At 43.1% G+C, this 26,249-nt stretch overlaps 1 protein-coding gene and 1 non-coding gene across 2 annotated transcripts; both read right to left on the reverse strand.

Annotated features, from left to right (window-relative positions):
• Positions 1–3,416: 3,416 nt before the first annotated feature.
• On the reverse strand, positions 3,417–25,573 carry LOC118385456 (cytotoxic granule associated RNA binding protein TIA1-like). The gene is made up of 12 exons (XM_035772595.2): positions 25,320–25,573; positions 17,656–17,752; positions 16,834–16,932; positions 15,276–15,330; positions 14,965–15,052; positions 14,540–14,615; positions 14,176–14,284; positions 13,929–14,024; positions 7,475–7,559; positions 7,169–7,319; positions 5,316–5,464; positions 3,417–5,154 (listed from the first exon to the last, which is right to left on the reverse strand). The coding sequence occupies exons 1-12, from the start codon at positions 25,346–25,348 to the stop codon at positions 5,016–5,018; spliced, it is 1,173 nt and encodes a 390-aa protein (XP_035628488.1). The 5' UTR covers positions 25,349–25,573; the 3' UTR covers positions 3,417–5,015.
• A 144-nt stretch (positions 25,574–25,717) lies between these two features.
• trnag-ccc (transfer RNA glycine (anticodon CCC)) lies at positions 25,718–25,788 on the reverse strand. Its single transcript has one exon. It is a non-coding gene; the product is annotated as a tRNA-Gly (tRNA).
• Positions 25,789–26,249: the final 461 nt, after the last annotated feature.

The raw sequence follows: 26,249 nt of genomic DNA on the forward strand, positions 1-26,249 counted from the left end.
GTGGGTGAGAGAGAGAAAGACAGATGGACAGTGGGTGAGAGAGAGAAAGACAGATGGACAGTGGGTGAGAGAGAGAAAGACAGATGGACAGTGGGTGAGAGAGAGAAAGACAGATGGACAGTGGGTGAGAGAGAGAAAGACAGATGGACAGTGGGTGAGAGAGAGAAAGACAGATGGACAGTGGGTGAGAGAGAGAAAGACAGATGGACAGTGGGTGAGAGAGAAAGACAGGGACAGTGGGTGAGAGAGAAAGACAGGGACAGTGGGTGAGAGAGAGAAAGACAGGGACAGTGGGTGAGAGAGAAAGACAGGGACAGTGGGTGAGAGAGAGAAAGACAGGGACAGTGGGTGAGAGAGAGAAAGACAGGGACAGTGGGTGAGAGAGAGAAAGACAGGGACAGTGGGTGAGAGAGAGAAAGACAGATGGACAGTGGGTGAGACAGAGAAAGACAGATGGACAGTGGGTGAGAGAAGAAAGACAGATGGACAGTGGGTGAGAGAGAGAAAGACAGATGGGTGAGAGAGAGAAAGACAGATGGGTGAGAGAGAGAAAGACAGGGACAGTGGGTGAGAGAGAGAAAGACAGGGACAGTGGGTGAGAGAGAGAAAGACAGGGACAGTGGGTGAGAGAGAGAAAGACAGATGGACAGTGGGTGAGAGAGAGAAAGACAGATGGACAGTGGGTGAGAGAGAGAAAGACAGATGGACAGTGGGTGAGAGAGAGAAAGACAGATGGACAGTGGGTGAGAGAGAGAAAGACAGATGGACAGTGGGTGAGAGAGAGAAAGACAGGGACAGTGGGTGAGAGAGAGAAAGACAGGGACAGTGGGTGAGAGAGAGAAAGACAGGGACAGTGGGTGAGAGAGAGAAAGACAGGGACAGTGGGTGAGAGAGAGAGAAAGAGAGACGGACAGGGACAGTGGGTGAGAGAGAGAAAGACAGACAGACAGGGACAGTGGGTGAGAGAGGGAAAGACAGACAGGGACAGTGGGTGAGAGACCGAGAGAAAGACAGATGGACAGTGGGTGAGAGAGAAAGACAGATGGACAGTGGGTGAGAGAGGGAAAGACAGACAGGGACAGTGGGTGAGAGACCGAGAGAAAGACAGATGGACAGTGGGTGAGAGAGAAAGACAGATGGACAGTGGGTGAGAGAGAAAGACAGGGACAGTGGGTGAGAGAGGGAAAGACAGACAGGGACAGTGGGTGAGAGACCGAGAGAAAGACAGATGGACAGTGGGTGAGAGAGAAAGACAGATGGACAGTGGGTGAGAAAGACAGGGACAGTGGGTGAGAGAGAGAGAAAGACAGACGGACAGGGACAGTGGGTGAGAGACCGAGAGAAAGAGAAAATAAAGTAGTGAGACAGGCAGGCAGCACCTGGCTCCCTGAGTCCAGTAGAAACAGGAGGATCAGGACTCCTCTGACCCCCACTCCTACCCCTACAGGACATACAGCTGGGGGAGCTGGGGATGGAGGGAGGAGAGGGGACAGGGAGGAAGAAAGGAGATACAGAGAGGAGTAGATGAAAGAGTCAAAGAAGAGAGGACAGATTGAGAGAGAAAAAAAACATGCTCAGGCAGTTCTCAAAAGAACATACAGGTCCTATCTAGATGATGAGCCATTCTCCCTTCTATTTGATGAACGGTGTGACTGGCAAGACAGCTCATCAATGACAAGCTCTTCCAGACAGAGTCTCTTAGTTTTGTGAGCGGTGATTGGTTCAGGCAGCTGAGATGGGTTGGAGACAGAAAGAACTGTGCATTCAGCATTCCATTGTACACCTACAGTACAAATGACAGGGAGGCAATTCAATCTCTTACATACACTGCATTGCACATGCACTTTGTGTAATATGTCCTATGGTGTGTAATCACACACACACACACAAAATATCCCGCTCCAAGGCACCATTGGAGCTGTAGTTGAGGAAACCTGTGAACTCTTGTGGCCAGTTACTCATCATTGGCGAAGGCACAGACATAGAAGTGGAGGCGGAGGTATGGAGCTGAAGGACCAGGCCGAGAGGTGGAGTCGGGTAAGACACCTGAGAACCCTCACCTCCCCAACCCCATCCTGGGAAGTTTCCATGGGGGTCCCCCCCCCCAACGTACCCCCTCTGACACTCTCCTGACAGGCACACTGAAACACAGCCCCCTCTCTGCCTCTTCCCCCCCAGCACCTAGTCAGGTGCTGCAGCCCCAAGTCAGGTGCTGCAGCCCCAAGTCAGGTGCTGCAGTCCCAAGTCAGGTGCTGCAGTCCCAAGTCAGGTGCTGCAGTCCCAAGTCAGGTGCTGCAGCCCCAAGTCAGGTGCTGCAGCCCCAAGTCAGGTGCTGCAGCCCCAAGTCAGGTGCTGCAGTCCCAAGTCAGGTGCTGCAGTCCCAAGTCAGGTGCTGCAGCCCCAAGTCAGGTGCTGCAGCCCCAAGTCAGGTGCTGCAGCCCCAAGTCAGGTGCTGCAGCCCCAAGTCAGGTGCTGCAGCCCCAGAGGACGACTTGCTCTACTGTTACATTTCCCCACCAGAAGATTTTTAGTCCACCCTCTGGACCAGGGGTCCCGGGGACTCAGTAGCCAACCTCCAGAATTAAACTCTTCAAAAGGGAGAGGGGAGGTCTGCGCATGGCACTCCCATGGCTTGCTTCACGTGGACACAGGGAGTGACGGAATTGGAAACCTTTTTGGAGAGGGTGTTGGTCAGAACAGCGGCCCTGGCCTGTCCTTTCACCCTGGGCGTGGCGACCGGTGGGCAAGACGAGATCCTGAGGTCCATTGTCGTGCCAGTCCTCCGCCGCCATCGCCTCACGTTTCAGCATGGTAATGCACGGCCCCATGTCGCAAGGATCCGTACACAATTCCTGGAAAGCTGAAAATGGACCAGTTCTTCCAAGGCCTGCATATTGACCAGACACGGCACCCATTGATCATGACTGGGATGCTCAGGATCGACGTGTATGACAGCGTGTCCCAGTTCCCACCAACTTCACAAGGCCATTATAGAGTGGGAGAACAGTCCACAATCAACAGCCTGATCAGCTCTATGCCAAGGAGATGTCACACTGCATGAGGCAAATACTGACTGGTGTTCTGATCAACCGTAACAACAACAAACAAAAAAAGGTATCCGTGACCAATAGATGTGTTCTCAGTCACGTGAAATCCATAGATTATGGCCCAACACATTCTTCATTTGACTGGTTTTCTTAGATGAACTGTAACTCAGTAGCATCTTTGAAATGGTTGCATTTATATATATATTTGTTCGTTTATACACGTAGTTCATACATTCATGTTCAACAGCTTGTGTCAAAAGGTTCTGTACTGTAGGTAGGCCTGCTCTGTTCAATTATTCCAGTTTCTGCTACCAACACGTGTTCTGATTTCAAAAATCACTGGATCTGAACATTACATGTAAACAAAGCTCATTGTAAACAAAAAACAACATTTAATTGCAAGACTGAACCAAGCTCACATCAAGCGGTTTTAAATACAGCAACAAGAACAGTGAAGAGAAATATGAACCGTTCCCACAAGCAGTGTTTATACGCATCAGCATTTTAATGGGACAAAGCAAGAACATGTTGTAGCATCAACATAACCCCCAAAAACACCGCCTCGAAACACAAGGTCGGAAAATAACCTGACTTTATGAGCCGTTAATGATAATAGGTTGGTTCAAATGAAATTAACTCAAAATAAGGCAAAACAAGGGTCTCGACCAACGGTATTATTAAATCAACTCCATAGGGGGAACCAGTTCAAAATTCTGATCCGGTCAAGTTTTTTTTCCGTTTTTTTATAACTATTTACTACTTTATCATAGAAAAAAAGTTAAAAAGCAAAAAAAAAAAGTTCAATATTTAGGTTTTATACACAGAATAACTTTAAGTCTACATGACTTTTCGGTCTAGCTCATTTTGCAATGCTGTTCTCTCCTCACAGGCCCCTGGAAGAATCAAATGTTGTACTGTCCTTACATTGTCCTGAACCAGCATTAGACAGTGATGCTAATATGCCCACGTCTACTGTTAATGATCCCTTACCTCCGGGCCGCCAGTCAAAAAAAAACAAGCAAGCTTCCATAATTAACATGAGGTTTCTTCCCCCTCTAGACCTTGTCAGAACAGTTTAACAGACTGTTTGGTTATTTACATACAAAACAGTATAGTATGTAAGCCCTCCTAAAATAAACTTTTCAAAAGGAAAAATAAAGTGGAATGCAAAACAATTCAAAATACCTAGAATTTTTGTAACATCAAATTGTGTGAAAAGATAACTAAGAGTAATAGTATTGTGCAATATGTCTGCCTCGTAAAGAAAGAACAGTGGCAGTAATCCCTGCAATTGGTTTTTAGTTGAGATTGAAAATCGTATTTTAAAAAAATTCCACAGTTGATATCCATTTGATCAAAAAAAATAATTAAACGAAAAAAGGTTCTTACATTTCACATGATTCCACGGTGTCCTTGCTATAAACATTCCTTTAAAATGACAGTCCCGAAACAAAAACAGGCAAAGAGTCGTTCCTTAAACGATATCAGCAGTTGAAATTGTTCTTAAACAAACCAACAAGAAAAAGCAAATCCAAAAGAAGTCGCATTTTCTTGTTTACCGTGTATTTTATTTATTTAATAGTACTTTAATTAAAAATGGCATAGTCCTTTCTGATTCTTGAGTCAATCGATCTGACACGGAGCCAAAGACCTTTGTAAGGTATGTGTGTGTCTGTGTGGACATGGGTGTGTGTTTGTGTGCATATATCTATATGCATGTATCTTATATCCCAGGACTGGGAAACGCTCCGACCTCCGATGGATGACACACAAGCCTCATCTCCTCCTCCTTTAAACTTACATGTAAAAACCAGGATTGGGGGAACTGGACAGGAAGAGGTCACGCATCCCCGCCATAGAGTTCTTAAATGGTGTTGTAAAAGACGGGGAACATGTCCGCCCCGTGTGATCCCTGCGGTGGTGGTGGGAGGGTAGGAGGCCGACACTGAGCTGCCGGGCCGGCGTTGATCAGTGGGTGTGGTAGCCAGCGGTGCCCATGACCGACTGGTTGGCCAGCACCGCGCCGTTGACTCCGTGTCCAGGCTCCACCACGCCGCCATTACTGACCGCTCCAACGCCCGTCCACCCTGCACCCGCCTGTAAATGACTGCACACAGACAAGAGGTCAGAGGTCAGATGAACAACAACAAAGACTGCTCTTTGAGGGCGGCTGTCACTTCATAGTAGTCTCATCCTGACATCAGGGCTGCATTTCAATCCAACACTTTATTTTTGTTTACCCCTCTTCGGTACTTCATGAGTACTCACTTGAAGCCCTGCTGGTTCCAGGCCTGTCCGTAGACTCCGTAGGTCGGCACCTGCCACCCGTTGGGCACGTACTGGCCAATCTGCTGGGCGTTACCGTACCACTGGGCATACTGGCCGTAGGGCTGCGCTGCAAAGCCAATTTTGTTCGGCTGTGGAGACAACGCTTAGAGATCAACTATGTTTATCGGTTTCCCTTAGCAGGCCCACTTTGAACTCTCACACACATACACACAGTTGAAGTCATTAAAACTCGTTCTTCAACCACTCCACACATTTCTTGTTATCAAACTATAGTTTTGGCAAGTCAATTAGAACATCTACTTTGTGCATGAAACAAGTAATTTTTCCAACAATTGTTTACAGACAGATGATTTAACTTACAATTCACTATCAGAATTCCAGTGGGTAAGAAGTTTACATACATTAAGTTGACTGTGCCTTTAAACAGCTTGGAAAATTCCCGAAAATTATGTCATGGCTTTAGAAGCTTCTGATAGGCTAATTGACATCATTTGAGTCAATTGGAGGTGAACGTGTGGATATATTTCAAGGCCTACCATCAAGCTCAGTGCTTCTTTGCTTGACATCATTTGAAAATCAAAAGAAATCAGCCAAGAACCCAGAATAAAAAGTGTAGACCTCCACAAGTCTGTTCATCTGTACAAACAAGAGTTCGCAAGTATAAACACGTAGCCGTCAAACAGCTCAGGAAGGAGATGCGTTCCGTCTCCTAGAGATGAATGTACTTTGGTGTGAAAAGGTCAAATCAATCCCAGAACAGCAGCAAAGGACCTTGTGAAGATGCTGGAGGAAACGGGTATGAAAGTATCTATATCCACAGTAAAACGAGTCCAATATCGACATAACCTGAAAGGCCGCTCAGCAAGGAAGAAGCCACTGCTCCAAAACTGCCATAAAAAAGCCAGATTACAGTTTGCAACTGCACATGGGGACAAAGATCGTACTTTTTTGGAGAAATATCTTTTGGTCTGACGAAACGAAAATAGAACTGTTTGCCAATAATCACCCTCGTTGTGTTTGGCGGAAAAAGGGGGAGGCTTGCAAGCCGAAGAACACCATCCCATCCGTGAAGCACGGGGGTGGCAGCATCATGTTGTGGGGGTTCTTTGCTGCATGGGGGACTGGTGCACTTCAAAATAGATGGCATCATGAGGGAGGAAAATTATGTGGATATATTGAAGCAACATCTCAAGACATCAGTCAGGAAGTTAAAGCTTGGTCGCAAATGGGTCTTCCAAATGGACAATGACCCCAAGCATGCTTCCAAAGTACTGGCAAAATGGCTTAAGGACAACAAAGCCCTGGCCTCAATCCTATTGAAAATGTGTGAGCAGAACTGAAAAAGAGTGTGCGAGCAAGGAGGCCTACAAACCTGACTCAGTTACACCAGCTCTGTCACCAGAAATGGGGTAAAATTCACCAAACTTTTCACCAAACTTTTTGTGGGAAGCTTGTAGAAGGCTACACACGTTTAACCCAAGTTGAACAACTTAAAGGCAAGGCTACCAAATACTAATTGAGTGCATGTAAACTTCTGACCCACTGGCAATGTGATGAAAGAAATAAAATCTGAAATAAAAACACTACTATTATTCAGACATTTCACATTCTTAAAATAAAGTGGTGATCCTAACTGACCTAAGACAGGGAATTTTTACTAGGACGAAATGTCAGGAATTGTGGAAAAACTGAGTTTAAATGTATTTGGCTAAGGTGCATGTAAACTTCAACTGTATATATTATATACACATACACCTACACGTGTTATAACATACAATATACAGATATGTAATAGACAGTAATGGACGTTGTATGAGAAAGGGAGATGTTACCTGCGGTGTGAGCTGAGGCACCTGAACCTGCTGCATGGGGCTGACCATGTCTGTGGTCTCCTTCCCCCAGTAACACTTCACCACGTGGCCCTCTATGGACGTCCCGTTCACTGACACTATGGCGTGGGCCGCTCCCTCGTGGGAGTTGAACCTAAGCCAGGTAGAGACGTGCGAGGACAAGGGCGGAAGGAGACAAGGGTGAGACAAGGGTGAGACGGGGTCAGAGTGAGCAGTCACATGGCAATGACTGCAGTCCAACTGCAATAAGGGTCAATCTCAAAACACACTCTGAGTCTGTGGTCTTACCTCACAAACGAGTAGCCTTTGTCTGGGAAAACTCTGATCTCCATGATCTGACCGAAGGGGGTGAAGGTCTGCCTCATCAGTTGTTCTAAGGAGAAATAGAGGACAGTTATATACCCGCCAGTCCTATATTAAACACGATCACAGTGATACTGTAGAGAGGAGCGATACTAGTTATACAGTAGAGAGGAGAGATACTAGTGATACTGTAGAGGAGAGATACTAGTGATACTGTAGAGAGGAGAGATACTGTAGAGAGGAGAGATACTGTAGAGAGGAGAGATACTGTAGAGGAGAGATACTAGTGATACTGTAGAGAGGAGAGATACTGTAGAGAGGAGAGATACTGTAGAGAGGAGAGATACTAGAGAGAGAGATACTGTAGAGAGGAGAGATACTGTAGAGAGGAGAGATACTGTAGAGAGGAGAGATACTGTAGAGAGGAGAGATACTGTAGGAGAGATACTGTAGAGAGGAGAGATACTAGAGATACTGTAGAGAGGAGAGATACTAGTGATACTGTAGAGAGGAGAGATACTAGTGATACTGTAGAGAGGAGAGATACTAGTGATACTGTAGAGAGGAGAGATACTAGTGATACTGTAGAGAGGAGAGATACTAGTTATACTGTAGAGAGGAGAGATACTAGTGATACTGTAGAGAGGAGAGATACTGTAGAGAGGAGAGATACTGTAGAGAGGAGAGATACTGTAGAGAGGAGAGATACTAGTGATACTGTAGAGAGGAGAGATACTAGTGATACTGTAGAGAGGAGAGATACTGTAGAGAGGAGAGATACTAGTGATACTGTAGAGAGGAGAGATACTGTAGAGAGGAGAGATACTAGTGATACTGCAGAGAGGAGAGATACTGCAGAGAGGAGAGATACTGCAGAGAGGAGAGATACTGCAGAGAGGAGAGATACTGTAGAGAGGAGAGATACTGTAGAGAGGAGAGATACTAGTGATACTGTAGAGAGGAGAGATACTAGTGATACTGTAGAGAGGAGAGATACTAGTGATACTGTAGAGAGGAGAGATACTAGTGATACTGTAGAGAGGAGAGATACTGTAGAGAGGAGAGATACTAGTGATACTGTAGAGAGGAGAGATACTGTAGAGAGGAGAGATACTAGTGATACTGTAGAGAGGAGAGATACTAGTGATACTGTAGAGAGGAGAGATACTGTAGAGAGGAGAGATACTAGTGATACTGCAGAGAGGAGAGATACTGCAGAGAGGAGAGATACTGCAGAGAGGAGAGATACTGCAGAGAGGAGAGATACTGCAGAGAGGAGAGATACTGCAGAGAGGAGAGATACTGTAGAGAGGAGAGATACTGTAGAGAGGAGAGATACTGTAGAGAGGAGAGATACTAGTGATACTGTAGAGAGGAGAGATACTGTAGAGAGGAGAGATACTGTAGAGAGGAGAGATACTGTAGAGAGGAGAGATACTAGTGATACTGCAGAGAGGAGAGATACTGCAGAGAGGAGAGATACTGCAGAGAGGAGAGATACTGCAGAGAGGAGAGATACTGCAGAGAGGAGAGATACTGCAGAGAGGAGAGATACTGCAGAGAGGAGAGATACTGTAGAGAGGAGAGATACTGTAGAGAGGAGAGATACTAGTGATACTGTAGAGAGGAGTGATACTGTAGAGAGGAGAGATACTAGTTATACTGTAGAGAGGAGAGATACTGTAGAGAGGAGAGATACTAGTGATACTGTAGAGAGGAGATACTGTATAGAGGAGAGATACTAGTGATACTGTAGAGAGGAGAGATACTAGTGATACTGTAGAGAGGAGAGATACTGTAGAGAGGAGAGATACTGTAGAGAGGAGAGATACTAGTGATACTGCAGAGAGGAGAGATACTGCAGAGAGGAGAGATACTGCAGAGAGGAGAGATACTGTAGAGAGGAGAGATACTGTAGAGAGGAGAGATACTGTAGAGAGGAGAGATACTGTAGAGAGGAGAGATACTGTAGAGAGGAGAGATACTAGTGATACTGTAGAGAGGAGAGATACTGTAGAGAGGAGAGATACTGTAGAGAGGAGAGATACTGTAGAGAGGAGAGATACTGTAGAGAGGAGAGATACTAGTGATACTGTAGAGAGGAGAGATACTAGTGATACTGTAGAGAGGAGAGATACTAGTGATACTGTAGAGAGGAGAGATACTGCAGACAGGAGAGATACTGCAGAGAGGAGAGATACTGTAGAGAGGAGAGATACTGCAGAGAGGAGAGATACTGCAGAGAGGAGAGATACTGCAGAGAGGAGAGATACTAGTTATACTGTAGAGAGGAGAGATACTAGTTATACTGTAGAGAAGAGAGATACTAGGTTCTACTGTAGAGAAGAGATACTAGGTTATACTGTAGAGAAGAGATACTAGTTATACTGTAGAGAAGAGATACTAGTTATACTGTAGAGAGGAGAGATACTAGTTATACTGTAGAGAGGAGAGATACTAGTTATACTGTAGAGAGGAGAGATACTAGTGATACTGTAGAGGAGAGATACTAGTGATACTGTAGAGATACTAGTGATACTGTAGAGAGGAGAGATACTAGTGATACTGTAGAGAGGAGAGATACTAGTTATACTGTAGAGAGGAGAGATACTAGTGATACTGTAGAGAGGAGAGATACTAGTTATACTGTAGAGAGGAGAGATACTAGTTATACTGTAGAGAGGAGAGATACTAGTTATACTGTAGAGAGGAGAGATACTAGTGATACTGTAGAGAGGAGAGATACTAGTGATACTGTAGAGAGGAGAGACACTAGTGATACTGTAGAGAGGAGAGACACTAGTTATACTGTAGAGAGGAGAGATACTAGTGATACTGTAGAGAGGAGAGATACTGTAGAGAGAGAGATACTAGTGATACTGTAGAGAGGAGAGATACTAGTGATACTGTAGAGAGGAGAGATACTGCAGACAGAGATACTGCAGACAGAGATACTGCAGAGAGGAGAGATACTGTAGAGAGGAGAGATACTGCAGAGAGGAGAGATAATGTAGAGGAGAGATACTAGTTATACTGTAGAGAGGAGAGATACTAGTGATACTGTAGAGAGAGAGATACTAGGTAGAGAGAAGAGATACTAGTTATACTGTAGAGAAGAGATACTAGGTTATACTGTAGAGAGGAGAGATACTAGTTATACTGTAGAGAGAGAGATACTGTATAGAGGAGAGATACTAGTGATACTGTAGAGAGGAGAGATACTAGTGATACTGTAGAGGAGAGATACTAGTGATACTGTAGAGAGGAGAGATACTAGTGATACTGTAGAGGAGAGATACTGTGAGACTGTAGAGATACTAGTGATACTGTAGAGAGGAGAGATACTGTTATAGAGAGGAGAGATACTAGTGATACTGTAGAGAGGAGAGATACTAGTTATACTGGAGAGATACTGTAGAGAGGAGAGATACTGTAGAGAGGAGAGATACTAGTTATACTGTAGAGAGGAGAGATACTAGTTATACTGCAGAGGAGAGATACTAGTTATACTGCAGAGAGAGATACTAGTTATACTGTAGAGAGGAGAGATACTGTAGAGAGGAGAGATACTAGTGATACTGTAGAGGAGAGATACTAGTGATACTGTAGAGGAGAGATACTAGTGATACTGTAGAGAGGAGAGATACTGCAGAGAGGAGAGATACTGTAGAGAGGAGAGATACTAGTGATACTGTAGAGAGGAGAGATAGAGACAGGAGAGATACTGTAGAGAGGAGAGATACTGATAGAGAGGAGAGATACTAGTTATACTGTAGAGAGGAGAGATACTGTTATACTGAGAGGAGAGATACTAGTTATACTGTAGAGAGAGAGATACTTGTACTGTAGAGGAGAGATACTAGTTATACTGTAGAGAAGAGATACTAGTTATACTGTAGAGAAGAGATACTAGTTATACTGTAGAGAAGAGATACTAGTTGATACTGTAGAGATACTAGTTATACTGTAGAGATACTAGTGATACTGCAGAGACTAGAGATACTGCAGAGAGGAGAGATACTAGTTATACTGTAGAGAGGAGAGATACTAGTTATACTGTAGAGAGGAGAGATACTAGTTATACTGTAGAGAGGAGATACTAGTTATACTGTAGAGAGGAGAGATACTAGTTATACTGTAGAGGAGAGATACTAGTTATACTGTAGAGAGGAGAGATACTAGTTATACTGTAGAGAAGAGAGATACTAGTGATACTGTAGAGAGGAGAGATACTAGTGATACTGTAGAGAGGAGAGATACTGTAGAGAGGAGAGATACTAGTGATACTGTAGAGAGGAGAGATACTAGTGATACTGTAGAGAGGAGAGATACTGTAGAGAGGAGAGATACTGCAGAGAGGAGAGATACTGTAGAGAGGAGAGATACTGTAGAGAGGAGAGATACTAGTGATACTGTAGAGAGGAGAGATACTGCAGACAGGAGAGATACTGCAGAGAGGAGAGATACTGTAGAGAGGAGAGATACTAGTTATACAGAGAGGAGAGATACTAGTTATACAGAGAAGAGAGATACTAGGTTCAGAGAGAAGATATACTAGGTTATACTGTAGAGAAGAGATACTAGTTATACTGTAGAGAAGAGAGATACTAGTTATACTGTAGAGAAGAGATACTAGTTATACTGTAGAGGAAGAGATACTAGATACTTGATACTGTAGAGATACTAGTGATACTGTAGAGAGAGAGATACTTATACTGTAGAGAGGAGAGATACTAGTTATACTGTAGAGAGGAGAGATACTAGTTATACTGTAGAGAGGAGAGATACTAGTTATACTGTAGAGAGGAGAGATACTAGTGATACTGTAGAGATACTAGTGATACTGTAGAGAGGAGAGATACTAGTTATACTGTAGAGAGGAGAGATACTAGTTATACTGTAGCGAGGAGAGATACTAGTTATACTGTAGAGAGGAGAGATACTAGTTATACTGTAGAGAGGAGAGATACTAGTTATACTGTAGAGAGGAGAGATACTAGTTATACTGTAGCGAGGAGAGATACTTGTTATACTGTAGAGAGGAGAGATACTAGTTATACTGTAGCGAGGAGAGATACTAGTTATACTGTAGCGAGGAGAGATACTAGTTATACTGTAGAGAGGAGAGAGGGGCTTCTAGTTATACTGCAGTTAGAATAGTTTAGAATGTCATTGTTGGCTGTCGCGTTAAGATTTCCCTTCACTTGAACTAAGAGGCCTAGCCCGAACAATGAAAAACAGCCCCAGAACATTATTCCTCATCCTCCAAACTTTACAGTTGGCACTATGCATTGGGGCAGGTAGCGTTCTCCTGGCATCGGCCAAAACCAGTTCTTCCGTTGGACTGCCAGATGGTGTAGCGTGAGTCATCACTCCAGAGAACGTGTTTTCATTGCTCCAGAGTTGGCGGCAAGCATTACACCATTCCAGCCAAAGCTTGTAGATCCACTGTAGATTATTTCACATTGAAAATCACAGTAGCAGGGGGTTTAGAAACCATCACACCTACTCCATACCAGTTGGTGATCTTAGGCTTGTGTGCTGCTGCTCGGCCATGGAAACCCATTTCACGAAGCTTCCGATGAACAGTTCTTGTGCTGGCGTTGCTTCCAGAGGCAGCAACTGGGTAGTGAGTGTTACAGAGGATCTTTACACGCTACGCGCTTCAGGGGTCCCGCTCTGTGAGCTTGTCTGGCCTACCACTTCGCGGCTGAGCCGTGGTTACTTCGACGTTTCCACTTCACAATAACTACACTTACAGTTGACCGGGGCAGCTCTAGCAGGGCTGGAATTTGACAAACTGACTTGTTGGAAAGGTACCATCCTATGACGGTGCCACGTTGAAAGTCACTGAGCTCTTCAGTAAGGGCCATTCTTCGGTCATTGTTTGTCTATGGCGATTGCATGGCGGTGTGCTCGATTTCACACACCTCAGCAACAGTTGTGGCTGAAATAGTCGAAGCCACTAATTTGAAGGTGTGTCCACATACTTTTGGTCATGTAGTGAATGTAATGGGGAATTGATCAAAAGAAATAAACAAATGGCAAGAATAGGCTGGAAACAGCTGAGGAGTCTGGAGAGCAAGAGCGCATGCATATTGGAGAGAGATGCCTATAGGCTATATTCGCCACAAACCCCTCCCCCTTGAGTTGCGACTGCCACGCGCTCCCTATGAAAGACTTCTTCATTCGCCAATTGTCTCCAGTTCTATAAGAAAACCTTCTTTCATTGTCCAAAAGCACAAACGCATCATCATATTAGCAACCCATCCTAGTTTGTTGCATCTTTAGATTCACCCAAGTGTCTAACGGAGATGATCATCTCGGTCACATACCGCGTGCATCAGGTGCGCCCTTTCGAATAGTTTCCCCCTGTCGGCAAACCCTTCTGGTCACGTCGTCCATTTTCCTAAAGGAAACCCCCGGGGTAGTTCTATACCTGTAAGCCCTGCAGTGACTCCTCCACAGTAGACGGTACAGTTGCTGGGGCTGGACTGGTTCACTACCTCCTCAAACGACAGGTGCTTTGTGTTCGCTGCTCAACAAGTTGGGGAGGAATAGAAGATGCATTTAAAACTTCAATGACAATAGATGGACAATCTTTTTGTTGTTGTTGTTGTATTCAATAACCAACAGGTGTGTGCAGGTCATTCTTTGGAGCCGTGAGAGGGGTGTGTCTAACTCACTCTCGTAGGTGGCTTTGGGTGCAGGGGGCTTCCTGGTGGCCCAGTTGGTCCTGATCTGCCGTCCTCCCAACCACTGACCTCCCATCTGTTGGATGGCATTCTCTGCATCCTACACACACACACACACACACACACACACACAGTTCCAATATCCACAGACTTTATAAAGCATGGTGGTAGTAATCACGGTATAACCTAGAATCTAAACCTTATACAGAGTGGTATTTGCTTGGCTAAACATTGCTGGCTGTTGTTTAGGGGGGACAACAACAAAGGATTGGAGGCTCACACTCTTCGCGCCGACGATAATGATTTCTTACAAGCCACAAACAGCAGTAGGCCGAGGGTGGTGGGGGACACTCACCCATTTGTTGAAGAAGGACACAAAGCCATAGCCTTTAGATTTGCCAGTAGCCATGTCTTTCACCACCCGGGCATCACTACGAACAGACAGAAAAACACTGGTTGGCAAGACGAGAGCACAGAATCAATCCTACGGAGCAGTGTTTCCAGGGAGCATTTTCCTTGCCACCAGCTCCCTGGGTTTCTGTCCGGGGAGGCTGCAAAGCACTTGACAAGTAGGATTCTAAGAAGTTCGGTTGTGCATATTTGCTTCTTGAGAGATACGCGGAAAAAGATCTGTAGAGAACATATTTGACAGATGAATGCTGTGAGGACAGGTTGTTGTTCTCTTCTGTTCAATCACTACAGTCACAATCTTTGTAGTGTTTTGAATAAGCATAACCGAGATAATAACTTTGGGTAAGGAGAAGCAGAGAGAACACTCACGATATCCTCCCAAAGGGGGCGAAGGCAGCTTTGATGTCATCCGTGGTGATTTCAGGACTGAGGTCTCCGACGAAAACGTGGAAGTGATCTGAACACAGAATCATATGTATCATACGTTTTTTTTATATAGCCAACTCATTTTAGGCACCAATGCTAACAATTCTTGGAATATTCTTGGGATAACATAAATGTGCTCTGAATGCACCAAGCAGTCTAGCCCCCCCTCCCCCCCATGCGTTATACAGGCGCTACACTCCTTAAAAACAGTTGGGTATGGGCCGTGTCAAAGTATCAAGAGAGATCATGCTCACTGCTTGTGTCTTTCTTCTGGCTGCTAGGGGTTGTGGCCCAGTTCACTTTGACCTCCTGAAGAAAAGAAAGAAAGAGAAAGAGAGAGAGAAAGAGAGAGAGAGCCGGAAAGAGGGGTGAAAAGCGAGCCTTACTTGGACAGCACACGTGTCTGTCTGTTTGCCGATCAGAGGGCTTGTTGTAGTCACACAATGATAAGAGGGAAAGCCTGCTCACACTATGTCACAATTCAGTCTCACTGTCTAATCAATCAAATTTGGAACAAAACGTCTAGGAAGTTTTTTTAAAAAGGGTCCAAATAACAAGGGACTTACAAACAAGTGAATTTTACGAACTTGTATTACTCCTCAAATGGTCCTTCATTACCTGTTGAGGATAAAATATTTTCAACTGAATGTGTCTTTAGAGATATAGTATAGTTATTATCTGGATTCTTTATGCAAAGGAATTTGCAAAAGAACACATTGTACACAATAATAATAATTATAATAAAGACCGGCAGTGTAGAAGTAGAGGTTATTTGAAACAGGTTAATGGGGGGGCACTACTTAGAAAGATTACACAACCCAACCAGGTTTAAAGTCATGGGACGTGCTGCCAATACTAATTGGCTATGACTTCTCTTCTGAGCGTGAACCCGTTTACAGGGCGGCGTCCAGGGGCTCTGTCTACCAGCAGGAGCGACAACTCCGACCACAGAGGGTAAGGACAGAGGATGAGCTACAATCGAGGACGGCAGGGTCAGGGGAACGGCACAGAATCCGTAAAAAAAATTCAATCACTACCAAGCTACATTTTATAGTTAAATAACTCGAAACATTTTTTTGGGGGTATCCATAACATCTTATCAACAGGTGTTTCATACAGTGTTTGAATTCAAGTGCAATCCCTCCTCCACGCTCGTTCAGCATTTCCCCCCAGGCCAAAGGAACAAGACGTTTTACTTCCAGTGAGACATCGGCAGGCTTCAAACCTAAAACAAATGGCACCATCTAATTCAGTCAAATTACACCGCGTCAAATGTCCCTGTTAATTTGAGATTGGGGCCTGCAGTGTTTTTCTAATGTATATAGGACGCCATCTACGGAATATGTAGTATTCTCTAAAAACCAGAGCAGAATGGAGAAAGCTAGATTTTGGGGTGAAGAACATAGTACCCTATCGTTGGAAGACATCCTGCCACCCACTCAAACCGAACCTAAGTACCCTACAAAACCTCCTGATGTTGTGGTATTATTGACCAATCACAAAAAAAACCTTTCCATTCATGTCATACTTACTGAGGTTTAATGTAAATGGTTGGGGTTGAACGGACAACAGTGCGCAGTGCGATACCCATGATGCAATGTGATACCCAGTCAATGGGCCTCAGTCACTACCCCTAGACACTTCTCATAGGTCTGCCATAATGTTCGCACACATCAGACCTTTCCAGACCTGCATCAAGTCAAGTGTCTGGGGATAGGGGCTGATTTGAACTTGGCTTCAATTCCTTCCTCCTGTCTTTTGGCCAAACCTCCCCTCCCCAAGCCGACTCACCCTGTAGATACGATAGCTTACCTTACCCATTATTTTACGACCGTTCATGGCTGCGAGTGACGCGGCAGCGTGCCTGTGTTCGTAGAACTCCACAAAGCAGTAGGGGTCATTACCTGCCGTCTGGAGGGGGACAAGAACGGGGACTTTTTAACGTCACAACTGGGAATTTCATCCTACCATTGTAAAAAAGGTAGGCCTAGTTGAGTCTCCCTCCTTGCAATGTAAATGGGCAGCTCTAGCTAGCCCATGCAACTCCAACCCGTGACCATCCGTCATCATTAAGAGATTGGCCAAACAACACGTCTCTCTTCTATTTCGAGTGACAGACTCAGGATCCTAATATGAATCAATCCCAGAGGTAAGACTCACAGCAGTACAATGTGTTCTTAAAACAGGCTCCTGGCTAATATTGGTCACCGCTGTTGTCCTATTGGGCTAATCAGTCCTGGGGCTCATTCTGTGGGGTTTCAGATAAAGCAGCCTTGTATAGACATTCCTCTCCGTCATGTTCAACAGGGAATTGTGTGGTCACGTTTGTTTTCTTATAGACTCGACACATTACATTTCTGCAATGTTCTATGTGCTGCAGACCACTGAATAGGCCCCTAGTCATGGTCAACGTTTGAGTTGGCACAAAACTAGAGACATTTTTTTTTAAGCGGAGGTAATGCCCTCACTTTAATATAATGCTAATATTTTAAAATATTAAAAAAACAAACATTTTCTCCGGGTTTGTTCTAACTGAACATGGCGCAGCGTTAAGTCATTCTGAGCAGAATCATAGGGGAATCTGATTGGAGAAGGTTCATTCCCAGACAACAGAAAGGTTGATTTCTGACTCACATCTACTATCATTTTACAGCTCTTGCAGGGTCCGATCTGGCCGAACAGCTGCATGATGAGGGCTTCGGTCACATCCCGGGACAGGTTTCCCACATACCTGCAGCACAGTGACAACACATCAGCATGGACACCCTGGGCTCAGCTCAGCAAAAAGAAGAGAAATGGATGCTCCACTCAGCAGAAAATAAATAGACAAGGAAGTGTGGTTAAGAAGATCTGGATTTAAGGGGATGGTTCACCACCATCCACAATGTTGCTGAGGTGTGAAACCGTCTGGAATCGTTTGTTATTTTAGGGATGAACTGTTCCTTTAAACCACACTATTTTACCTCACAACTAACCATTTGGAAGAGGTTGTATTGAATGATTCCGTTTTACATTGGGTAAATCCATTTTAATTCAATTACTTTTGGCAGCATCCCTTTTGAACAAAACCGTGCACACATATTTGCTGAGTGTAGAAGTGCTCAGAAAGTGACTTTTTGGGTGGGACCTGAATGAAAATATTCAAGAGATAAAGGTGCTCAAAGTTGACAATGTTGCATACACCACCATACAGTGAAACATCCATGTCTTCATCACTGGAAAACATAAACGGTTGAGATTAGTATCATTTAAAAATCTTACAAACAGGGTTGTCAAATTATTTTAAAATCACATTTTATTGGCCACATACACCTGGTTAGCAGATGTTATTGCGAGTGTAGTGAAATGCTTGTACTTTTAGTTCCGACAGTGCAGCAATATCTAACAATTCCACAACCACTACCTAATACTAGAGGTCGACCAATTATGATTTTTCAACGCCGAAACCAATTATTGGAGGACCATAAAAGCCAATACCGATTTTTATTTATTTATAATAATGACAATTACAACAATACTGAATGAACACTTATTTTAACTTAATATAATACATCAATAAAATTCCATTTAGCCTCAAATAAATAATGAAACATGTTCAATTTGGTTTAAATAATGCAAAAACAAAGTGTTGGAGAAGTAAAAGTGCAATATGTGCCATGTAAAAAAGCTAACGTTTGAGTTCCTTGCTCAGAACATATGAAAGTTGGTGGTTCCTTTTAACATGAGACTTCAATATTCCAAGGTAAGAGGTTGTAGTTTGTAGTTAATATAGTATTTATAGGACTATTTCTCTCCATACCATTTGTATTTCATATACCTTTGACTATTGGATGTTCTTATAGGCACTATAGTATTGCCAGTGTAACAGTATAGCCTCCGTCCCTCTTCTCGCCCCTACCTGGGCTCGAACCAGGAACACATCGACAACAGCCACACTCTAAGCAGCGCTACCCATCGCTCCACAAAAGCCGCGGCCCTTGCAGAGAAAGTGGAATAACTACTCCAAGTCTCAGAGCGAGTGACGTTAGAAATGCTATACGCGCGCACTCAGCTAACTAGCTAGCCATTTCACATCGGTTACACCAGCCATAAACAGCGCTGTGCTTGCGAAGAGCTGCTGGCAAAACACACGAAAGTGCTGTTTGAATTAATGCTTACGAGCCTGCTGCTGCCTACCACCGCTCAGTCAGACTGCTCTAAAAAAATCATAGACTTGATTATAACATAATAACACACAGAAATACGAGCCGTTGGTCGAATCCAGAAACTACCGTTTCGAAAACAAAACGTTTATTATTTCAGTGAAATACAGAACCGTTCGGTATTTATCTAACGGGTGACATCCCTAAGTCTAAATATTTTGCCTAGTTAAATAAAGGTACAAAAAATAAAAATATGCGCCCAAAAATACAGATTTACAATTGTTATGAAAACTTGAAATCGGCCCCAATTAAAAATCGGCCATTCCGATTAAATCGGTCGACCTCTCCATAATACACACATAACTAAGTAAAGGGAAGGAATAATGTTTCATAGAAATTGTCATTTAACTTCAAGTATCTACAATCTTGTAAACTCCTAATTTTTACATAATCACATTTGTAACTTAGACCCAATTTTACATTGACGTTTTTTGTGATTTGCACGCCATTGGTTGAGACAGAACATGCTCTTGAATACAGGGTGGGTGTCATGTTTTCACTGATCAAAATGTTTAAATGTCAACTTTCAAACATGGTACCACAAAGATGGTTGGAGGTCCAAGCGTCAGAGAATGTTGACTTGAAATCGGAATATCTGTTTCAAATTATACTGTCAATCTTCTATAGGAAACCTATTGAAATCATATGAACACAGATACATGGTCATGTATATTCTAAGTTGCCATTCGACAGTGGGTGGACCGACAGTCATCTTTGTGGTAGTACTTACAAGTTATTTCAATAACAACTCAATTGTGTACCAGCTAAATTGCAGTGGTCTGAAGGGTCCATTCTATGAATTATATTTCTATGATTGAAATTACCCACTGTATTCAAGATCATGTTGTCTCAACACAAAAACACTAACATTTCAGATGTGAAATATGGTCTCTAAGCTACACTACAACATATACAAATATGAATTTGCTGATTGTGCAAGATATGCAGACATCATTATTAAAGTGGCATTAATAAAGTGACTAGGGATCCATTTGGCCACTAACAAACGGATCACTAGTCACTTTATTAATGCCACTTTAATAATGATGTTTACATATCTTGCACTACTCATCCCAGATGTATATACTGTATATACCATCCATTGCATCTCATGGCCCAGCCGTACATATTCCTCATTCCTTCCCTTAGATTTGTGTATATTAAGGTAGTGGTTGTGGAATTGTTAGATTATTTGTTACTTGCACTGTCAGAACAAGAAGCACAAGCATTTCGCTACACTCGCAATAACATCTGTTAACCAGGTGTATGTGGCCAATAAAATGGGATTTAAAAAAATAAAATGGGATTTACAGTGCTCTAGAGTGCGACTGTTTTACTCGCATATGCCCCTAATTACTTTGCTGTGCGACCTGGAATTTTAATTTAGGAGCACCAGTGTGCCTAGAAAAACAAAGGACTCCAGTGTCATTACCTCAAATATTTTTCATTGCATGCCTAAATATTTGTGCCCACCTACATTTTCCAACTTAGGCACATACCCTGTAAAAAAAATTAAAAAAACATCAGCATAGAGCCTTGGTTTACATGTTTTTAGATAATTGATCTTAAAGGTGTAAAAATATATTACTATTCAACAAAAAAAAATTATCAAAAAATTTAAATCAAAAGTTGAATGGTTTGTAAGTGTTTAAATGATATGGAACTAAACCGTTTCGTTCCAGTGATGAAGACATGGATGTGTGGAAGGCCATTCCCATCACCCACATTATAATTTTATTTTTTTATGACTAGGAGTTTTGAGATATAATTATGAGTTACTGACTTAATAAGTCATTATCATGAGATAGTAAGTCTGGATCATGGACATTGAACAGTCCTGCAGGGGCAATCTGGGATTCAAACAACAAAGCACATCCTCACCACTAAGAACGGGGCAGGAGAAATGTAGTCAACCATATACTACATAGACACAAGGACTTTCACATATGGATGCAAGTACTGACCACCCACGACATCAAAAGTACAGTTTTAACCATGTTTTGAAGCTAAACAGTATTTGTTTACAACTACATTGTTTAAAAAAAAACATGAGTAAAACAAGACTATTTTGGGTTCTGATGGGGTAAGACTGTTGCTCCCAGTCCCCTAACTTACACTCAAGGTCTGTCTATATGAACAACTTAAAAGTCAAAAAAAAAAAAGTCAAAAAAAATGTACCAATCCCAGTTTGCCCTTTTAAAAACAGATACTGTATAACTTCAAAAAGTGGTTAAAACTATAATTTCAGGGTCTTTGCGTCTATGTATTTGAGAACGGTTACGTTTCTCCCGCCCCATTCCTCAACTTAACCAAATAAAGTAGCAGGGAAATGCATTGTTATTGTTTCAATCCCAGACTATTCAATGTCCATGATCCAGACTTGCACATCTCATAATGACTTAGTATCTCAATTATGACTTACTACTAAAGCTGGATGATATGGCCTAAAAATCGTCGTTTTTTTTTTAAAGTTAGGGGCAATTCACCTTTCGGAAAGTATTCAGACCCCTCGACCATTTCCACATTATGTTCCAGCCTTATTCTAAAATGGATTAAATTGTTTTTGTCCCTCAATCTACACAAAAAAAAACATAATGACAAAGCAAAAACTGGTATGCAGAATATTTAACTTTATATTTAAAAAAAAAAAAAAACATTTACGCAAGTATTCATACCCTTTACTCAGTACTTTGAAACACCTTTGGCAGCGATTACTGCATTGAGTGTCCTTGAGTATGATGCTACAAGCTTGGCACACCTATATTTGAGGGTTTTCTCAAATTCTTCTGTGCTGATCTCAAGCTCTGTCAGGTTGGATGGGGAGCTTTGCTTGAGGTCTCTCCAGAGATGTTCGATCGGGTTCAAGTCTGGGTCACTCGAGAACATTCAGAGACTTGTCCCAAAGTCACTCCTGTGTTGTCTTGGCTATGCACTTAGGGCCGTTGTCCTGTTGGAAAATGAACCTTCACACCCAGTCGGAGGTCCTGAGCGCTCTTTGCTCCGTTCATCTTTGCCTCAATCCTGACTAGGTGTCCCAGTCCCTGACGTGGAAAAAAAATCCACACAGCATGATGCTGCCACCACGACTCACCGTAGGGATGGTGCCAGGTTTCAGATGTGACACTTGGCATTCAGGCCAAAGAGTTCTTGGTTACATCAGACCAGAGAATCTTGTTTCTCATGGTCTGAGAGTCCTTGAGGTACCTTTTGGCAAACTCCAAGGAGGGTTTCATGTGCATTTTACGAAGGAGTGGCTTCTGACTGGCCACTAACAAAGGCCTGATTGGTGGAGTGCTGCAGAGAAAGTTGTCCTTCTGGAAGGTTCTCCCATCTCCACAGAAGAACTCTAGAGCTCTGTTAGTGACCATCGGGTTCTTGGTCACCTCCCTGACCAAGGCCTTTCTCCCCCGACTGCACAGTTTGGCCAGGTGGCCAGCTCTAGTAAGAGTCTTGGTAGTTCCAAACTTCTTCCAATTAAGAATGAAGGAGGCCACTGTTCTTGGGGACCTTCAGTGCTGCAGAAATGTTTTGGTACACCTCCCCCAGATCTGTGCCTCGACACAATCCTGTCTCGGAGCTCTACGGACAATACTTTGACCTCGTGACTTGGTTTTTGCTCTGACATGCACTGTCAACCTTATATAACAGGTTTGCCATTCCAAATCATCTCCAATCAATTGAATTTAGCACAGGAGGACTCCAATCAAGTTGTAGAAACAGCTCAAGGATGATCAATGGAAACAGGATGCACCAGAGCTCAATTGAATCTCATAGCAAAGGGCCATACAGTACCAGTCAAAAGTTTGGACACCTACTCATTCAAGGGTTTCTTTAGTTTTACTATTTTCTACATTGTAGAATAGTGAAGACATCAAAACTATGAAACTATGACACATGGAATCATGTATTAACCAAAAAAAAGTGTAACCTACTTTGATTTATATGTTCTAGCTGTCTAGTCTGCAATGGGCATAAAAATAAGTCTTGCCAACTTGGATATGTTTGCTTGCTAACAAGGTAGAACAGTTGAACTGTTATGAATACACCCTTCTCTTCATCTCCAACTGTTTGAACAACAGTCTGTTCACTTTGTTTAGATGTTGAAATCAAGTGGCCCACCTGGATAAGAAGATACTTATTTCTCAGAATTAAAACTAGTTCCCAATTCCTTATATCAACATGTCTTTTTATTCTCATTGCAGACTAGACGGCTAGCACACTAGTCTGTGGCTAAAACGCTGCCAGTGGTACATGGTACTGCAATGCTTCGAGCAAAAGAACTGTGCATACACTTTCCACAATCATGTTCATTGTTACTCTAGTTTTAGTAGGGTCTGCTCTGTTCTACGTTTTGGGAGTTAACACATAAAAAGAGCATCATTATAAACGTTAAATTCTCATCCATTACAGTAAAATAATGTATCTAAGTGTTTCGGTGTGCATATAACTGATTCTGTTGGACCAAATCTCAAACACAAATAGCGACTTTAAGTTGATTGTTGTCAGAGAGGAAGAGGTCATCTTTCGTCGTTAGTTGTGAGTGACAGGTGGAGGGGCTTGGTGTCTGTGCGTGAAGGTGCACACCGGCACAGAAGGAGCGAAGACCAAAAAGACAGAACACTCAACAACAAAAAGTGTTTCTTGCGATACAGGCATTTGGCACATTGCACTAAAACATTCATTCGATAGACTTACTACCTCATAATTTTGTCTGATAATTTTTTTTTTTTGGGGGGGTGCCGGCTTCCATAGATGTGCTCAAAGTTGACATACCATGAGACCTTTATCTCCTGAACGTTTTGGCACACAGGTCCAAAAATCCACTTTCTGAAAACGTATTCTATGGGCAAACATGTATGTAAAGTGTTGTTTAAAATCAAAGTGGAGGTTGTCCAAAAAAAAAGTTATTGATTTCAAACGGATTTACCCATTTGGGATATTGGGAGTTCACGTAAAATGGATACCAGCCCAAGCAAGGCACGGTATAACCAGTGGCCACATGAAGAAGCCAACTGAGGTGATATTGAAACCAAGACGGGGATGCGCCATACAAAGAAGAAAAACAGTGAAGTAAAGTCAGCTGGGCTGTTTGGAAACAGTAAACACCCGACCGTATTTTACAGCCACTGTACATATTATTTGTAACATTGTCACACCTGAATTTACGTGACTGTAACAGCAACATAATACAGTAACATTCGCGGTTATAATTTCCTTGAGATAGTAACGTTAGGCGCCTATAGGCCTCAGAAACTAAAACTCGGCATCCGACAAGACTAGGCCACGCTTTCACATTGCATTACATGTATTATGTTCCTTAACTAACTAATAGGTACGTGCATTCGCTATCATTACATGGCAGTGTTTTAGTAACAACACCGACATACAAATGGTAGCTGACAAACCCCATTTGAATCTCAGATTTGTAGCGGTATGATGAACGGTAAGTTAGGGAACGTTGGTTAATTAAGTTAGCAAACCAACATAACACGGTCGTCTGATTGTTGGTGTACGCCGAGTAGTTAAAATGTAGCTAACTAGCCAATGTTAGCAGGTAGGTTATGATTTCACAGACATTGTAGAGTATGGCCACCGGTGTGGAAAGGTATCAGACTGATGACAACCGTATTGCTTCGCATAATACAGAAACTAGAGGCCCGACATGCTGCCGACAAGAGTTACCGTTAGTTAGCAAGCATGCTAGTCTTTCTCGAATAGCCGCTATTACCAAAATATACAACCATTAACAGTTAACTCCCGTAGTATAGGCTAAGAAGAACATCGCAATATCAATAAATGTTGAGATTTTAAAAAGGTGGCTTTCGAAATTATTGTGCAGTGGCAAAAGTGCTCGCAACAAAATACAGCCTTTGCTTTGTCTAATAAAAAAAAATGGACACGTCTGACATGTTGTTAACTAGCTAAGTTAGCCAGTGCGGCTGTCTCACAACTAGAAGACAGGAGGGTGGAGAACTGACTGACATGACTATTTCGGACCACATATTAAGAAAATGCAATTGATACATGCACGGCTACATGACGATACTTAAAATAAACGGTCAGTCGGCTCGTTCGCTTGCCGCTATTCATACATACAGGGTCTTGGGTTGTTCGTCGTCCATCATGTTTCCCGACGAGGTGTGAGATCGAACCCTGAGCGATAAATCCGCGCGTGTCACGTATTCTATGATGACCTTGGATTCGTTCTCCTTCCCCCTATTTTGCTGATGTCAACTGAACAATATCCCCGAAATGTTTTAATGTGCAGCAAATAGCTCCGCCGCCCCTGCTAACTTCAATGAACAATGGAAAGGCGACATAAGATGGCGGAGAAAGAGAGCGGATATACGGCTTCGCATGCGCACTGTGGCTTCGTTGAAAGCACTGGCGGAATGACCAAACTCATATTTGTGCTACAGATGGCATGGTTTACATTCGGTTTGATGTGCATCCAAAATGTAGGAGAAAATTGGGATAAAATGTACCAAAATGCTTGCGCCGCCCGGGAATCGAACCCGGATCGCAAGAATGGGAATCTTGCATGATACCACTACACCAGCGGCGCGATGCACTGTCCTACCTTTTTCTGTTAAAACATCAGTCTTTCCCGCGCGCTCTCAGGTGCGCGAACTGCGCCAGTCGCAGTCCTTTAGTTCACATGCAGCGTTCCATCACAATGTTTTACATAATCAAATAGGACATCAGTCACTTTTCTTATTCATAATTTATTTCAACATATGTATAAAAACAAATAAAATATCATTTAAAATAACCACACATTGGATTGGAAATATGGAGGTAGCCAGCATAGATATAAAACAGTTATATTTATAAGCCATTTAGCAGACGCTTTTATCCAAAGCGACTTACAGTCATGTGTGCATACATTCTACGTATGGGTGGTCCCGGGAATCGAACCCACTATCCTGGCGTTACAAGCGCCATGCTCTACCAACTGCGCTACAGAAGGACCACATATATCTTCTATGGTAGCCACACCATGCACTCTGATCCAATTATTTTAAA

The sequence above is a fragment of the Oncorhynchus keta genome, chromosome 6, assembly GCF_023373465.1.
Source record: "Oncorhynchus keta strain PuntledgeMale-10-30-2019 chromosome 6, Oket_V2, whole genome shotgun sequence".
In the NCBI taxonomy this organism is placed as follows: domain Eukaryota; kingdom Metazoa; phylum Chordata; class Actinopteri; order Salmoniformes; family Salmonidae; genus Oncorhynchus; species Oncorhynchus keta.